The sequence below is a fragment of the Mycteria americana genome, chromosome 7, assembly GCF_035582795.1.
Source record: "Mycteria americana isolate JAX WOST 10 ecotype Jacksonville Zoo and Gardens chromosome 7, USCA_MyAme_1.0, whole genome shotgun sequence".
NCBI classification, from domain to species: Eukaryota; Metazoa; Chordata; class Aves; order Ciconiiformes; family Ciconiidae; genus Mycteria; species Mycteria americana.
In genome coordinates this window covers 27,214,593-27,233,299 of record NC_134371.1, presented here as the reverse complement: position 1 = coordinate 27,233,299, position 18,707 = coordinate 27,214,593, and the positions used below count along the sequence as shown (strand labels likewise).

The 18,707-nt window shown below is 42.1% G+C and overlaps 1 protein-coding gene across 1 annotated transcript in view; it reads right to left on the bottom strand.

The window, feature by feature from the left end:
• Positions 1-1,193: 1,193 nt before the first annotated feature.
• HS6ST1 (heparan sulfate 6-O-sulfotransferase 1) overlaps positions 1,194-18,707 on the bottom strand; it is a 206,913-nt gene continuing 189,399 nt past the window's right edge. The window contains exon 2 of the mRNA XM_075507471.1: positions 1,194-7,971. Within this exon, the coding sequence (XP_075363586.1) occupies positions 7,263-7,971 (709 nt within the window). The 3' untranslated portion in view covers positions 1,194-7,262. The remainder of the gene's footprint in view (positions 7,972-18,707) is intronic.

Here is an 18,707-nt window from a genome sequence, read left to right as displayed (position 1 = left end):
CATCGAGGAAGTGTCACCTCATGGTTATGGCAAAAGGCTGTGAGCCAGAGCAGTGGGATGTGAAGGCTCCTTCTGCAACAGGCTGGTGGCACCGCCTGGAGTAAATGGCTGCAAAGTTTTTGTGACTTGGCTTCCCCTCGAGATCGGTGGTGTTATCCTCCCACCAACACTTACCTGGACCTTCAACCAGCGCCTGCTCCGCCCAGCAAGTAAGGTGAGGAACCTCTCAGCAATATGAATGGATGCAGCGTTGTGGCCCTGCTACTTTATACATTTTACTTGGCTGGGCCTCTGGTAACTTGAGTGGGATTACTTTCACAGGTGGAAGAGAAAAAATGCCCAAGCAGCCTAGCTGGGAAGGTTCATGCACTGCCTCCAGCTTCTCCAGCATATATGGTGGAAAGAGGGAAGTGTAATGACGCCTGGGTGAAATAACAGTGGTATTATTCGCTACGCTTGCATAAACATCTAGCTGTTCTCACTTAGGATACTGTAAAGCGCTTGTATCATCATTTTCTCACCCCCTAACTTACTGCTTTCTTACTTTCACTGTATCAAAACAAGGTGCACAGCTTATTTCAGTTCTGTAACTGGAGAACATTTTCACAGGTCACATTTGGCAAAGGTACTTCTGAACACGAAGCAAAAAAATTTCTGTTAATTATTCTGTAATATTTGGTATAACAACCACCATTTATTACAATGCAATTATTGCCTGCAATCTGTTCATTGCAATGACTGTGAAAAAGAAAACTAAGAGGACTGTACAGTATTATAGGTAATTAATTTTTAGAAGATGATAGGTTTTAGGAGGTTTAAGGGCTTTCTGTAATGTTGGCTCAAATGTAACAATAGGAATAAACAGACTGCAGTTTCTGCTTGAATATTTCTGTGTTAGGAGTCTGTTTTTTTTAGCAGAAATCAAATATTCTCCATCAATTCCACTGGCAGCTTTATCTCTCTGTAATACAGGAAGGCAAGACATACTACAGTGAAACAGCATCCAAAGGCCAATGCAAGGACAACACACACGACAGATGCTCAGTTTTAGGGTTTATTTCATCTGCTAACATTCATTCTTGATCTAGACAAAAACAATTAGATGATTTTTTTTAATCCAATTTTTCTTGTGGAAGAAAAGAAAAAAACCTTTTAACACTTTTTGTAAGATGCTATAAATAAATATATAAAGCTTTAAGTGTTACTTGGCTCAAGTTAAACAGTTGTCTTTTATTTTTTGTTGTTTTTAAGTTCCTGAAGTGGAAAAAAAAGTGCAAACCATACACATTCAGCCCAATAGAATGACTCCAGCCACAATCACTTTCAGAGAAGCTGAATCTGTTTGATCTACAATATGGAGGATGGAAGGCGAGTAGGGGGACAGTTGTATTTTTTTACCTTCAGTCACACAACTCCTAGAAGATAAGAACTGAGTTCCTTGGTAGGTAAAGCACACAATAAAGGGGGGAAGAAGAAAAAGAAAGTCCTGCCTGCGTTGCCCTTTCCCTTCCCTGTGCAGATTGTGCAGCAGAGAGGAAAGAAGAGACAATATAAGCAAAGCCTCAGACAAAAACAAATTACAATGAAAAATAAAATCAGATAGCAGTAGGGATGGTGAAAAATCCTGTGGCTGTTGTGTGTTTGCCTGGCAGACTACACACAAACACAGAGGAACTTCACACTGAGAGAGGGTGGAGATTTTTGTCTTCTCCTTACAAAATAAAGATGAAAAGGGGCAATAAAAATAAGTTAAATCATATTCCAATATGTACAAAACAAATCATGCTCAGTAAACTATTTGAATATAAAATTATTCGTTATAGTACAACTCTCAATCCAGTCTGCAGAATTGACACCTGGGGGAAAACAGGGAGGGGGAATTGTGGGGCTTTGAGGGATGAGACAGACTCATTTGCAAATCTTGGTTTGTTTTCAGCTTGCATGGCTAAAAATTACAAAGAAAACCACCTGCAGCTGGGACAATACAGGCTTTAATACCCACGTACTTATCAGGACTGCATTCACCTTGGCAGAACTCCTGTAGAGGGGGCAAAGCAAACAGCCACAGATAGCTTGGATTGTGCGTGCTGACGTGAGCTCTGCTGCTCGCTGGTTTACTGCTGCTAACTGACCTGTGCTTTAAAGGCTTGGCTCTACTGCTGATCAGGCAGCGAATCTGCCTGCCACTTCTGCCACTGGAACATGATCTGCTAATATTAGTGAAAAAAAAGAACAAAAAGATAATGCAGGCAGCCCTGTGATTTGAATCCAGCAGATAGTACGAGTTGCATTCCAAAATACAGCTCTGGAAATACGTTTAGCATAGTCTGTGTTGCAAGTTCCTGTAGCGTTACCCATTTTTGTGACATTCAGAAAATTCTATGGGATAGGGGAGGGTCTGAGTAACTTTAAATGTCAGTAAGAAACTAGAGAAGCTTTTAACCCCAGGATATAAATCTCAGTCAGGCCCTGTTCTGTAATGTTGGTCATTACCTTCTATAGCTGTTCAGTGGTCTCTGTGAAGTGATTTGAGGGGCTCAGAGTGAAAACTTCCCAACTGACATCTGTCCGTATGGCCACTGTGGTGGTCCTTCTGCCTTGCTCATATTCTCAGCAACTGCACTGCCCTTTCCGCTCCTACAGGACAGCCCTGGGAGAGAGGATTCAAAAGCTTGTTGGGATCTTCTCTATGCTGCTTCCATTGCCATCCCAGTTTTGTAAGCAAGTAAGGGACTATGGGGTGGAAAAAACATCAACCTGAAGTGCTCCCCATTTATTCCAAAATGTTGGACACGAACGGAGAAATTCAGGCAAGCCAGAAATTCACACTGATCCTTTGTTGAGAGGTTTTTTTTGTTGATGAGTTTGAACCCCATGACAGCCTGGGTCTGCAACCTTATCAGTCAATCCTGCGTTTTGTGACCTGGGTAGGGTACAAGGTGGCATTTGGCTGTCTCGAAAACTTTGGAGTAGGAGGCAAACTCCTTCAACAGAGCTAGCTGGGATGAGATAAATGAGCAATAAAAAGTTTTCTTCAGCAACAACACCTACCAAGCAGTGAAGTTAACGCTGTTCAAGTGACTAAAAGCAAAAAAGACCTCCTCCTTCTTAGCACTGCAGCGTGTCTTGGTGTTTCCACCTTCCCAAAGCAGGAATGGAGTCTGCTGAGAAATCCCCACTCAGAGCATCACCCTTGTTTGCGGATGTGCAAGGGTCAGTCAGCACAGTGTAAGACGGCAGAGGCTAAGAGCTATCATCTTTGGCATGTTACCACATAACTGCCTGTCCAAAATGCTCACTCACACTAACATTGCTGACTGTATAAACCCTTAGAAAGCTCCAGCTTTTGTAAGGCTTTTCACAGGGTGTCCCTGGAACCATGGCAGAAACACTGTAGGATGGACAAGCATCTGAGTGTCAGAGGACCAGGTAAAATCTGAATTCAAGGGGAACTGCCTCACCAACTCCAGTAAGAGACGGTTGCAATCTTGTACTCGGCCTCACTGTACCCAGCACTCACCTATCCTGACCTGGATCACAATGCATTGCCAGGCCCCATGAAGGAACACGTCATATAGTGAAGAAGGTCTCAGTGCGTCTGGAAGTCACAGGAAAAACATTTTGGAAGAAAGGGGCACATATTGAACAAGAATGTACTACCTGGCCACTACTTCTGCCGGAGTGCCTTAAAGCTGTTGTTCTCCATTCATTTTAAAACTACACATACATTTTTTATGTTATTGTAGCATCGAATAATCAGTCCTAAAAATAAAAGAAATTGTACCACTTCAAACTGTAGTACATATAAATCACAAAAAACTACATTCACATTATGTTAAAAAAGTTCCCTTAAACCCACTAAAGGAAGAAAATAGTGCCAGGTATGTCCTGCAACCCATGCTCTGGCACACAGCACTTACAATAAATTAAAGTGTGGCCTACAGCTGTAAACAGACCAGCACAGCAGCCAGGGTGAGCGATGGCTTTTGGGTCATTCTCCTAATTTCCTATACTTAGAATCTGTTTCAAAGTGCCCTATACTTCTCATACCTTGGAGTAGCTCTTTACAGTCTGTAAATTTGTTATTCCCAATTTACAGTTGGAGAAACTGAGGCATTTGCCGGGTGCAGGATTTGAATCTAGAAATTTCTGCCTCAGTGCTAAGCTGAGGTCAGCCCTCCTTTTGTGGGTTTAAGTGAAACTGTTAACAAGACAATTTTCAAGATAGTTTCATTTCTTTTGCTTGTTACTGTAATATATTACAAAGAAAATGTTGGAACAAGGTCTTCTACTGACATGCTTCTAGGGTCAGAGGCTGCCTCTGATTTAGAGAACGCTGCAGATAGATCCGTTAAAATCCAGCTGGTTACTCAGAGCCCACAACACAGAAACAACTCAGGCAAACCAGGCCAAATTACGCTGGTCCTAATCATCCACAACCCTGTTTACTGTCACCCTTTGGCAGATGAGAGCAGAATTTGGCCTTTGGTACAGAATGGCTCTCACAAGTCAAGTGCCAGCATACACAGACCTGCCTGGGCATTCACCGCACGGCCCTGCCGGAGCTGTGCCAATGTGCACCTTGAATATGGATTAGCTGCAGTAACCATTTGTGCATTATGGATCCATAACGCAGGATGCACAGTGAAAAGCCTTTGGGGAAAGCTGGAAAGTGTGCATATAAAACAGTTGCTTTTTATATCCTGTGTATTGGTTTTGTGGGTAAACAGCCTGTAAAATTGCATTTTTTAAATATAAATGTTTTCTTTAGTTACAGCAACACATAAAAGCGTTGGGAACTAGACATAGCTCCCCCCAGTCCTGGAATTCAGAGATGAGCAAATGTATTTGTAATACCTTCTGCCCCCAAGCCAACAACCGAAAATTGCTTCATTTTGCTTCCCACTTTTCAGCTAGGAGGAAATGCTTATGGCCAAGCTGCACATCTCTGGGAACAGGGGCCATTTTGTGGCAGAACCTTAAAGACAGCAACACCACTAGCAAATACTGGTACCAGCCGAATGCATGAGTAACAATGTCTCACTGTGCTTCTAGATGGATGACCCTGTGCTTGGGCACTTTGCAGCACCAGGATGCAGACTCGATCAAAATTAATCTGAAACCAGTAGGAAAGACATCCTTCGACTTCGGTGGACTTTGGACTGGGGCTGTAACAGGGTTGTATTTGAGCCCAAAGTGCTGTTTGTATTTTCTGTTCTTAAGTTTTTAGTCATCTTCACTCTTCTGGAGAAGAACATCTCCAAAAGCAAGGTGTATCCCCCAGGGTGTACACAGAAGTGTTTCTGTGTACACCCTGGGGGATACACCCTGCTTTTTCTTAGGCAGCTCCTCTGCTTAAGGCAGCCACCTCCTTTGCAAAACTCAGTCTGAATTTGAAACTGTCGGAAACTGTGTATAGAAGCAGAGAGAGCAAATTAAAATACAAAACAAGCAGCACTTCAGTGGATTTGTGTGATGGGAAAGGGACACTGTAAAAACGACACGCTAAAGCTGAATGCATCAGCTCTCTGCCTCTCCTCTGGTGATTTCAATACCATATTTGATCTGCAGTTAACACGGCCTTTGAAAATCAAATCATATTCCATTTGGTTCATAGTTTACCCCAAACAATAGCTGGTTCAGGTCTTACAGGCTGAGTAATAACGGGGTAAGACATGAAACAGGCAAAAACTGCTTCATTTCCATGCTTCCAGCCAAACAAAGAATTGCTTGCAACAGCAAGAAAATAAGCCATACTTTAATTTGGTGAGTGGGAAGAGGAATTAGAGAAGTCATTGTTGTTCTATGACTCAAAAGTCAGTAAGCAGAACCTGGTTAGACTGTCACCACACTGGAGGATTAAACTTACATGAGTCCCTAAAAAACAGCATTGAAAGAGTTCTGCTTTGAAAGTGGTCTGAGACTAAAAAAACATTATCCATGATTCCCCTTTCCAGTTTTATGAACACAGCTTGTTCATTTAAAGAGCTGCAGAACAGGCACTCTGCCAAAAGACAATGTGCACTGTCTCATAATTAATTCAGACCCATAGTCAGAAATTTTCACAGCTCTGGAAGAGAGCCCCATCCTGTTCCCACTTAAATCAGTTCTAGTGACTTCACTGGAAGCAGGCTGATGCCCATTATCTCTTGATAAAAGCAAGTAAAAATAACTGAAAAAATACAGATACAGGTATGTCTGTATGCTTGTTCTAGTTCAGTATTTCACATAGCAATAAACAAAACAAAATCACCCCCTCGTCATGTTGCCATTAATGACTGATTATTTGCAGGGTCTTCCTGGAACTTGTCGTGCAGATTTATGAGGGAGTATTGCTATTTAACTTCTTCCTTTTTTTTAGTATGTAGGATAGGGTTTTCATGTGCTGTTAACACAATACTGATGAAGGCCTGAGCAGCAGTTGTGTAGGGTGACAGGTTGGCATGTGAGTGCACGTTTGAGCCTATGTGGAATTTGGTCAGTTTTTAACTTGTTTTGGGACCTGCCTGTGAAACAAATCTGGGAGCTCTGTGCATGAATTCCCTATTATTTTTGTGATGAAGTTGCATATGTATATGTGATACCAGTGCAATGTATCAAAAACACTGTGCTAAGTACATATCCTAGGCCATAGTTAATTTGCTTTAATGTTTCTCATCCTCTGATAAACACTTTTCTTCTTCTTTTATTGGTATGGTGCTCTACTTTCTGGCATTGGCTGCCAGCTGAAATGAAGTGACCACCCTTGTGCTCAGATCACAGCCTGACAGGATAGCACATCCTCAACTTAGTCACCGTTATAATTTACTTACAAGCAATGCAATTCCCATCCCATCTCCAAAAATACCCACAAAAGAAAACCTCAGTTTCCTTGTTTTTTAATTATGTATCTTTATATCGTTATGCTCAGGGGATAAACAGATTTCAAAAATCCTACTTCTGCCATTTGTGTTTGAATTGTGAGGATAAGAAACATGCTTTTGTATTTGGCCTTAAGAGTGGGTAACTGCATTTGTGCATTTTTTACCTCTGCATTATAATGTTGACCCTTTTTTTATTTTTATGTATTTATTTTTTTTTTTTAAGAATCTCATCGGTCTTGTAAGAAACAGTAAAAAGACCCTATGCTTAAGGAAGCAATCTATCTTCTGTTTTACAGACTTGCTTTTAAATAAAACACTTTTTGTTGTTTTTGTAATTTTACTTCCATGATCTTTTATATGGAAACCCTAGAATATCATTAATATAAAAGTCTGCCTAGGCTACCACTTCTCTATAATATGGCTCATGTAGTCCTCAGTGGGCAAGCGTCCTTGCTCTTCGGTCTCTTCCTTGGGAAGTGCTTCATTGGACCGGTGAAGAAGCCTCTCTTCCCGATTCTTTATCCTCTGCTCCATCCTCTCTAGCTGCCGCTTGTACTGGTAGCGCTGTTGGAAGAGGTCCTTTGCATAGTCATAGAGCTGCATGTCCAAGTCATTGAGCTCCTCAATCCTCCGGATGGTGTCGTTATCCACCTCCACCCCTCCTGCCCTGGTACTGTTGTACTGCATAAAGGGCCGGATGAATTTCAGATTAAAAGTTCTCTCAAACAGGTACTGAGTCTTTCTCTGGAACTCTGTCAGGCCAAAGAAGGCCATGTCTTTGAGGTTCTTTTTTGCGCTCTCCAGCAGGATCTGTGCTCGCTTGTTCTCTGGGATGAAAGACATGTTGTAGCAGCCCACTAAGCTCAAGTCAGCCAACATCCTCACTTGGCGGTTGTTGGCCAAATTATACGGGCAATCCATGAACTCCTGCAGCGTGCAGCCTGACCAGTCCGTGCCTTCATAGCACGATGGCAGCTCTTCAGGAGTTGGTGTCCTGCCATCACACATGTGCAAGGAGGTCTTCCAAGTAGCTCCTCGTTGGACGTGACGCCATTCGCTGAGGTAACGAGATACAGGGTCTCTCAGCAGTGTGATGTAGTAAAATTTTCTGCAAGAAGAAGAGAAAATAAAATAAATATTCTGCTAGTAACAAGAAAGATGCTTGGCAAGCTGGGATCTAGTGCAGATATCAAAAAGACAAGAGTAAATCAACATCACAGCATCCATTCCACTGTACTCTTGGATTATTTTCTTCTTGTAATATCTCATGCGAAGTAGTTTGTGCAACATTAGACCCATGTTTCTCTTTCTCATTGCCCACCATTTTAGTCTTGCCCAGTAGCAACGCTTTCAGTGGGACATCCATTTCCAGCAACAGACTGCAGCATCAGAACAAACCATCAAGATTCAACCGATCTACCAACTTCATAGAGCAACTGTGACTTTAGGGACTGCCTGCCCTTTCACACGACCATGCACCCTCTGAATCAGCCAGGACTTGCTCTGCAGGACAGCCCAGCAACTGCTCTGTTTATGAGCTGGGCTTATAATTTTCACTTAGTGCAGATGCTGAGCAGGACACCTACTGCTTGATTGATCTGGCTGCCAAACTGAAATTTGGGAGTCTGCACCAAGTAGCAGGATAACACCACAGGAACATAAGTGAAAAATAATGGGAAATCAGGAATGCAATATGCTTTGTAGAAAGAGAAGGCAAGAGTTGACAACCAGCAATAGTAGCGATAGTTTGTTCTCATTTCAGCTAATCTGCTGTCAATTCAAACAAACTTAAGACACACTTTTGATACATGAGAGTGAAAAGGAGGAAAAAGCAAGACAATCAGGAGGAACACACATAGTGACACGGGACATTCTTGCTGTTCCAAGTATAATGAAGTCCCTAACAATACAAGCTGTCCCTTGAACTGAAAACGTGACAGCTGTCTTGTACAGAGAGACCCTCCAGCTTTAGCCCACCTTGAGCCTGGATAAAATTCTGGGATTGATAGCGATGGCAATCTGCAACAACCCCCTCCAGACAGAGGGAAAGGGGCCTTTTTTCGCTGACTTCCAGTAGCTTGGGACTGTGGTGTCTCCGAGTGTTTCTAGAATAAGGAAATGCCTTCTTTAGTTGCTAAAGCTGGCAGGGAATTAAATCCACATGTGCTCCCAGCGCATGGGGCTGTGTGACACTGTGCAAACGGGAGCACCTGGCTTTGGCAGGGTAACATGTGCATACTACTGGACGTACTTCATGTAGGGGTGGTGGTGGATTCATTTCCCCACCAGAAATGCATCTTTGGAATGCTGCTATGGCTTGCTGCCCTGCTGGCATGGCTTGGGAGAGCTGAAAGTGATGGCCATTATGAGGGCACTGCACAGTTTTTTGAGGAAAAAAAAAGTAAAAAAATTCTGCTTTGGCTAATATTAACACACCCATATTTTCCTAGCACCTTCAATATTATTCTTCCTAGCAGTAACCTAAATTACTGCAATAAGATTAATTTAATTTTAAGAAAAATACATCAAAGACATTGCCCGGGAAGTCTGATTTTAAGGAATGTTTGCTTTCCCAATTTATTATTAACTTGCTGAAGGGTTGTTCCAGTGCAGTAAATTTTGGTCTTTCCAACAATGGCCATGGGTGTCCACTCCGGCTCTAACTCCTCTCCTGCTTTCTGCCTTCAGAACTAGGGCTGGTAAAAACATTTGCTATTTTTGGAAACTTTTCCATCTCTCTTCGTAGCAGGGGTATCACACTGTCTAGTAATACTGTCTAGTACTGTCCGTGTACAGGGAGAGGGGAGAAAGAAGGGGAGCAGAGTGCATAGGAGAAACACCTCCCTAAAATTTACCTCTTTTTCTTTCATTTACATTGCAGCCTGTAATGATTCAACTACCCAGACTGAGATGCAGCTATAATTTATATAGACAGTGCTAAGAAACCTCTAACAGATGGGGATAAAATATGACAGTGGAAGGAAAAGGAAAGCAATGATGAATGCCAGATGTTTAAGCGACAGACACTGATGCTAAACACTACCAGCATTTTTTGACTTGTGAACTATAGTGAACTTTTATTTACACCAATGTAATCCAAAGGTTGCATTTTTTCCTGAAACAGGTTGAAGCCCAATTATTATTATGTGGCTTACAGAAGCAACTAGAAGTTTCACCTAAGATCAGGGGCTCATTTGTGAGGCATGCAGAGATACAGGAGGAACTGATTCCTGTCCAAACCTGCGGTCTATACAAGTTTGGATGGGGAAAAAAAGAAGACTTAGTATCTGCATTTTGTAGACAGGGGAACCACAATTATTAAATGATGTGCATAAAGTCAAATGGGTGTCTGTGGCAGAGCTGGCATAAATCTGATTGCTGTAAGCCTGAGTCCAGTTCATCTTTTCTTCCTCTCTCTCTGTTTAAACTTTAGGAGTCTATTAGTAAATCAGATTAATAAATATCACGCAAAGCTTCTAGGGTCCACTGAAACAGAGATGGCTTCAAGAGGACATGGATTGAAAAAAGGTTAAGGAGCAAGTATTTCTTTCTTCACATCTGCACTATAAGAGCTATTGTTTTAGTTGACGTGATGCACTGGTAAATATTTTACCGTGAGCAATCTCTCTCTAAGATTAATCTCAGTGAATAGAAAGCATAGTAAAATAGATTACATTTTTTGAAATTCTACTGAATTTGATGTGCACCTTTCCAGGTCTGTCACATAGAAAAGTGCTTGAAGGAGGGGAGCTGGCCTCCTAACATGGAAACAAGATATATCTTTGGAAACTGAAATACAGGCAATGGAACCAGACCCCTTGAGGTACTTTGGGAAGCTGCCCCCCAAAAGGACATAAATTAAAAAAACAAAACCAAAACAAAACAGAGACTGCAATGCAAAATAGTTTAAGCCACCTAAGCTGAGGTGCACCATTGACATACTAAAAGTTATGCTCCCAAACCTGTATTCAGCTTTCTAGAAGGATATTGGTTTCAGAGGTGCAGATTCCCTCAGCTCTCAGGAAAGTGAACAGCACACCTTTAGGAAGACTGGAGCCTCAGGAACCAGAGACATGAGCCGCTTTGATATTAGATGAACGACCATGGAAGTATTCACCCAAGGTTCTTAAGATACTGAAGTTTCCATTGTCAAACTGTAACTTGGGTATTGCCTTTAAGTTCAGAGAAAAGTTAGATCTCTCTCTAAAGCATCATCCATTAGCAGCATCATTATTAACATCATGAGCCAGAAAGTCAGGGGAACTTTGCGCCAGTGTGGTTGAGAACACAGGCAGTGCCACTTGTCAGCACTGGCTTGAAATTTATGAGGAACCACATGACTAGTAAGTTCTCTTTTGTCATCAGAGATAAAATAAACCCATAAAATACATGCAGCTGTGAGTGCCCTTCCTTTCAGCATGGTGCCCCAGACAGCTACTTAACTTAAGTATTCCTAAAGGCTCATTTCAGAAGTGTGGTCTTCTCCTAGCCCAGATGGTTCCACTCAATACTGCCTCATAAAAAACCCAAACAGCCCCAGTTTGGTCATGCAATGCCAAGTCTCACTGGCCTTCCTGGAGTTAACAAGCTTGAGCAAGAAAAATGGACATTCTAGTTAGTAAGATACTTCTTTTCTTTCTCTTCCCATGTGAAGCTAGGCAGAACATCATTACTACTCTTGCAGGCTTCCCTTCTATGTATCCATGGGGTTGTGATCCCCAGGAGGACAAAGAAAAGCAGAAGCTGAAGTCACACCTTTCCTTGCATTATTGTCCCTGGCGGTCCCAATGTGAAAATCCACCTGAAGCTCCCTGGGGCATTTGCAACTTCAGCGTTGCAAATGGGATCTGCATGCAAGCTGCACAGTTTTGTCTGAGGAAAGAATCACTAGCGTATTTATTAAACAGAGCAAAATGAAATCATGTTTTTGATAAACAAGCCTGTATTAGAACTGAAGTTTCAGGGAGAAAAAAAATCCGGTATTAGAAAGGAAGGGCAATCTTGTGGTTGTAGTACCCAAATGAATTCAGGAAACTTGAGTATAAGTACCCCTTCTGTCAAAATTAGCCTATGTGCCCCAGACAAATCTCTCTCTCTGCCTCTGTTTCCCATGTGTGAAGGGCTGACAATGTCTCCTTTGTCTATTTTGGCAATTCAAAACATAACATATTTTGGAGCAGGAACCGTCTCCTTCAATGATTATGCAAAGCCCCTGTTTCAGCATGGATTGAGGTCAGAGGACAATAGTTAACTTGAGGCATATTTTCATGACACAGGTGTCAGGGGCACTGTTGCCCTACAGGATTCCCACCCCGGACCTCTCCTTCCCATTCTCACATAGCAGCAACAAAGCAGCCTTAGTTTTGCCAGCAGAGCTTTTTTTGCAGGGCCATGCTGCAAATGCAGTCACTGAACAGATCTGGGTTAAAAATAACCCTTTCTTGCAGACATGAGGGAGTGGCTGAAGCCCCCATTTAGTCTGCCTTAATTCCTGTCAGCAGGTTCCTCAGCTAATGAAGGGGAAATGAAACCCTTCTTCCTCTAAAAAAAATTCCTTCTCTTTTGCTAATAACCAGTCAACATAACTCTGATAAAGTGACAGATTCTAAATATGATGCTATTATCTCTCTTCAGTTCATTTCCATTTATTCTTTCCTACACTCCTATTTGATACACCCTTCTTACTTCCCACTGCTGGTCTCTAAAATCTGCCAAGAACTGCTTATTTGATTGTGCAATCCCCTGTTCTTCACTGTGATTAAATGCGTCCCTCCCACACAGCCAAAATATCTTATTTTTTATTTCTACAGGTCATTCACTGAGCTTTCAAGCATCCCTCACAGGAAAAGCAAAATCTATAACAAGTCCTTCTTGACTACTGTGGTGGCCTTCCATCAGATAAAGAGCAAAATAAGGAGAGCCACTTCCAATCATACGTGCTTCATCCCGCCTGCCAGGAGGGGGAAGGGGAAGGAAGCTGCATAGGTCAGCTTCAACCATATAACCCCAATCTGTCAAAGCAACATGCCCCCAGGCTACAATTTTTCTACTGCTATAGAAAAAAATAATAAAGAAATCTTTCTATGTCCTTGCTGAATTAACGGAACTGAACAGGGTGTCTGCCAGCTTGCAGGAATGAGAAACACTCTGTTTTGTTTAAAGGAAGTAGTAATGTCAAATTTGTGGCTGATTTAAGGCATTTTTGTAAGCCTAGCCCATGTATTACGCACTCCTCAAATCATTTGTGAGGGTCCTTACTCAATTCATATTGGCTCTCACTGTAAATAGTTTACCACTAAAACAACTAGTGATTTTGCCTCCCACCAAATGAAATGAAAACGTGCACCTACCCTGCCATTAGTCTGCAGAGACCAAGGAAAGAAGAACTAGAGCAGTCAGCACCCCTACTGTGATCACTTAAACCCTCACCTTACAGAGACAATTAAGGGGATTATTAGGTAATGGTTATCGCCACTGAAAATAAATGGACAGTGTATCCTAAAGGAGCAGTTCCAGCAATGATTTACAGGTAAAGAGTAAGTAAAGGTGAGTCAGGTGTCTCTAATGATGGATGAGCTGAGAATGTGGCAGATCAAAGTTTATAAGGAATTTATATTCTCATTATAAAGTCATACTAAATGTTACCTACAAATAACAGGCGTGTGAAAATCTCTTTTTCCCTTCTGCACAGAGCCACAAAATGACCTGACGCTACGGTGGGAAACACTGGGGTGCAGAACACTCTCCAGCCAACCTCAGCACTTGCTTCAGTAAAAGTTGTTATTTACCACCAGTACACTGAACCCCTGGTTACCACTTTTAAAGCCCAAACTTGGGAAGACTCCACGTATTTCCATTTTTTTTACTTGCATAGCAAAACACACTCTCAGTTAGAGATTGGAATTTAATATATGTACAATGATTACTTCCTCTGGTAGCAAATAGCCCTAATTTTCCTCAGTCTGTTTCCTCTCATCTGGTGTTCATTTAGACTCTTCCTGCATTTCACACACAATAAACTCTTCAGCCCTTTAAAAGTAATAGAAGAAGAAAGAAAACCCCAAACAAACAAATAAACAAAATAAACAAGTCTCTTCTGTCCTCTATGTTTAAATAAAGGTTGCCACACAAAACACCAAAAGCCAAGAAACTTAATAGCAAAGCCAATCCTCCAGTACTCAGACTGTGTAAACACCTACATCAATGTTTTTCTTTTCCAGTAAATGAGGGGGGTGTCTTTGCAGCAAGTCAGTGCTTGCTTTGGTAACTGGGTTTGTTTTGCACAGTTGTGTTTGTTTTGCCTGATGGTCTCTGCTCTTGGGACTCTGCTGTATTAAGAGATAGGATGTTTTGAAACGTAACAACAAGCATTACAGAGGCTCTGCTCACCCTACAGATCTTCACTCAGGGACTCTTCCTAGGGTCTGTTTTCACCATGGGCCAATTCCCAATGCAGCGATGCCTGGGCCATGCCGCGGACAGCCCACTGAGAGCTAACCCCTGAAAACAACCCTCAGGCTGCTTCAGGAGTTGGGGGCAGAAGACAATATGCTCGTACTACAGACAAATTGACATGCTTTTCCTCCAAATGGAAAAATTTAACTCTCACAGACTCTCTTGGCTGGACGCAATCCAAAGCACAGGTTTCTAAATACACAAGGGTGGGTTTCAGCAGGTAAAATTGCGTGTTTCAGTCCAGCTACCCCTTCTTGAAAAGGAAGCAGGGTGTGGGGAGGCTACCCCCTTTCACAATTTGGCTGTGTTTTTGAGAGTGCTTAAACAAAAAGCTGCTATATGAATGCCTGTCTGTGTGTGGATGCTCCAGAAACCACTCTCCTGCTTCTCCTAATCTCAGGCACATGCAAAGTGGAGTCTCACATGTCACATGAGCTCCAAGAAACCACTTGTAATTGATCTGCACCCCCAGCTCCTGTTAATGCAATGGGGGAGTAAGAAGGGCCGTTCTTCCAGGATAGCTTAAATGCCGTTCAATACAAACATATATTCCTCCATTCAAAAGAAAGGGGTTTCAAAGAAGATTCTGAAGTCTGTGGAAGACCCTGGCCTAGCAACCAGGTGTCTGAGTGCCTGCTGGGTGCTTGGAGCTTTGGATCCTCGCTGACATGACGTCTAACTCCCTCTGAAACACAGGATGGGGTGTGAGCACCAGCAGCCCCTGAAAAAAGAGCAGTTCCATAGCTGGCAACATTTATATGGGTTTTGGGGCTGCAGCCTTACCTGCTGCCCTTCCAGTTCCCAGTTACTGCCCAGGAGAATTGCAGTTGGACTGGATGATCATTGTAGGTCCCTTCCAACTGAACTGTTCTGTTCTGTTCTATTCTATTCTATTCTCTAAACCTCTTGGGGAAGAACAGATTAAAAATGGAAAAACAGAGTCTACTCTAATTCCACCAGCTACAACAATACTGGCTGAGGGTGTAAGTAGGCCTGTACCAGATTTCAGAGTGTAAATGAACTTGAGATTACTTAGGTTTAGTCTTTTGGATTTAAATAGCTGTAGAGTCAGAATCTATTACATATTTCTATCTTTTAGCAGGAATTAAGATGTGTTATATGCATTAAATATAGACTTAAAAATACCAGTACTATTTAACTCTGAGTTTAAAAAATAATTGAACTGTTGGTAGGCATGCATTAAAAGCCACACCTCTCTTTTTTCCCCTGTGTGTTTCATAAGATGTGGAGGATTTTGAATGCTTCACAATCCTGCTGATGCAGCCTTTCCTCACACCATGAACAGTCACACTGCAGTGCCAGCCAGGGAGCGTGAAGCTCGTGTGCGTGTGTACCTGTGTGTACCAAACACAACACAACTTTCTTGCAAAGGCAGTAGAAAAGATAACATAAGCCGGCAGTGAAGAAGGAGACAAAAGAGCAAGCAGCAGCTCAGGCATTTCACAAGAGGAACAACCACCCCTCCATCCACTCAGAACAACTTTAAACAAAAGCTCCCCTTTTGGTGTTTGCAAGACATGCACAGGCTCTGAGTCACAGCTTTAAAAACACCGGGTAGAGTCGAACACAATTGCAAGGGCCTTCTCCAGCCTGGTGGTGAAGAAACCTGCAGACATGAAACCAAGGAAAAGATCAATCTGTGTGCTCGATCCGGACACCCTGCAGCAATCCAGCCTTGATTTTGGAATCTGTAGGAGCAATAATACAGTGTGTCTGCACATGCCTCTGCACACGCAGTGCAGTAACAGCTCAATGTGAGACGTCTCTATTTAAAGTTGACCTACAAAGAAAGGTCTATAAAGCAATAGTTGGAATACTATTACGTATATATTCCTTTTACATAGATATCCTTCTGAATTATATTGGCAAAGGCTGCAGAGCTGGAGTGGAAGTAAGTCAGACCCAAGGGCAGACGGGTGAAACCGTGGTTTGTTAGAAAGCTGGGAGGTCACATGTAGCCTTGATACCCACCTTGGGAGTGGCAGAATTCCATACTGAGGAGATATATATGGTAATACAGGGGAGCATTTTATGTCTGGAATCAAATGCAGCATCAAGATAGGTATGGTTGGGTATTAATTCCTCTGAAACCATCAGAAATGGACACTTTCAGGATCATTATCTCCATAAATGAAACGAGGGTATGCTTTTACCTTAGATCTCAGCGTTGTGCAGTACTGATACTTGCTGTGTTCTTAATACACTGTTACACACTCAGCCACAGTTCAGATTTGTTAGCAATATACTAGTAATGGTCCTATCACCCTCATGTCTCATGACTGTTTTAGATCTAATTAGCAGAATAGACACAGACTATGAGTTTTAACAACATCTCTGCTTTTTAAGAAAATTGACCTGCTCTGTAAGCACAAGAATTTCCTGTTGCAGTGTCTCTTGCAAACAAGTTAATCTAAAAAAAGATACATGACATGTTATGAACCTTAGGAGTGAACCGCCAGTTCATTTTTCAAAATGACAGATGTGATGAAAATTTGCCATAGGCTTAGAAAAAAAAAGTGGGGGTCAGGGTGAGGGGAGCAGATGGGGGCGGAGAGGAAGGCATTCCAGAGCCCTCTGGAGCCTTGGACTCCTCTAGGACCCATTAAAAGCTTATGTTACTTGCACCGTTTATAAACAAATGCTTTCTTTTGCCATCATAACCTTCCTCATATCAAGCGCTTAGGAAGTGTTGACTGCTGTCTTCTACTGAAGCAAGGCACCAAAAATGACGGCAAGTTACAAATCAAATACCTTTGATTTATTACCTTTGCCAAGTTTCAGAAAGTTTGTTGTGATTCCTAAGTGACCTTAGTAAACCGACTAATCAATAGCACATCTGAATGCTGACAGACTGCAATGGAAAGTTTCACTGCCAGAAGGATTACATCAGTGCTGGCAGAGGACAGGCGGTAGAAATGTGGACTGCAACCCATGCCTATTCTTTGTGTTCTTTTGCTTTTATTATTGCTCCTGCTGTCATCAAGGTAGGAAATTTCAGGATGAAAAAACACTGCCATTCTCCATAAGAAAAGTTTTCACTCCCTTCACTTATTGGCTCTATCGCAGAGACTTTCATTTTTGTTGATTTTAGCATTACACAAAATAGAGATTTTAGTAACACACTACAGCCACATTTACTATAAAATGTTTGCTAGAAGGGTACTGCACCCACTATTTTTTGAGTTTCTCCCTGTATGTTAGACACATTAGAATCAAGCAAGAAACAAATCAACCCCTGAAGAGTAATGAGACATTTGCAATGAGACACTAAACTTTTCATCTCTGTGTCAGAGACCAATTTGCACTGGATAGGTAGCAGAAGATAGCAGTTTTCACCCTACCACTAGATAGTTTAAGTAGAAAACATTCGGGGTCTCATTCTAGCTCCAGGGGGTAAGTGCTGTCCTCTAATAAACTGCCAGTGCAGGCTGCTGTGTTATCAGGGAGGCTGAACTCAGTCATCAGGACTGAGGTGCACTGGTTCTGCATGGAAATCTGCACAGCTTCAGACTGGTTTTGCCCTGGGAAGAGAGAGAATGCCAGCGATTCAGTGTCCCCAGGTGTCAAGATGGATACAATGAATAAAACAAGTGCGTATTTTACCTAATAAAGCAAGATTTCTGCATCTGATTCCTGCACACTTCAGGATGCAGACGAAAGAACGATTGGGATATTGCCACACAGAAAAAAGAAAACCAGAAGCAAGTTGAGATAGCGCAAAGCAAAGCAGAAGTAATTGTGCAACATGCAAATATATTTATCTGAATCAGCTGCAAACAAAGCAGACAGGCTGGAATTTGCGTTTTCTTTTGAATTGTAAGCCAGTTTCTCTAGTGAATCACAGGAGCTCCACTGGCAGTGAGATTCAAGAAAGATTCAAGAGAAGTGTAACAGCATGATAGACAGGAAGTATGTCTCCTTGAAGAAGATTAAATTATAAAGAAACCATACAGGAAGATTAAGGGAGCAAGAGTAGTCAGAGGAGCAGATATTGATCGCTTATGCAGGACAATTGAATTCCTTGGCAACTGCCTGCCTCTGCCGAAAGGGATGCAGTATTTGTGTCAGGTGGCTGCAACTGCAACACAGACACCTGTGAGTTGCTCATGGATCAATCTTGTTCCAATCAAAAATTGATGGATGGCTACTTTTATTGATCAGAGTGGGAAGACTCAAGAAACAGAATCGAGATGCAGAGTTTTGAAACTAGATTGACATGTCCTGGACATACAAGTAAACATTATAACTTTCAAACAGCCAGGGTACATCAAGAAACAAGACATCCCAAGGAAGAAAAACACAAAGAGCAGCACAGCCCATTCCTGGAAGCAGCCACACTGCAAGCTGTTGCAAGGACTGGTTTCCAAA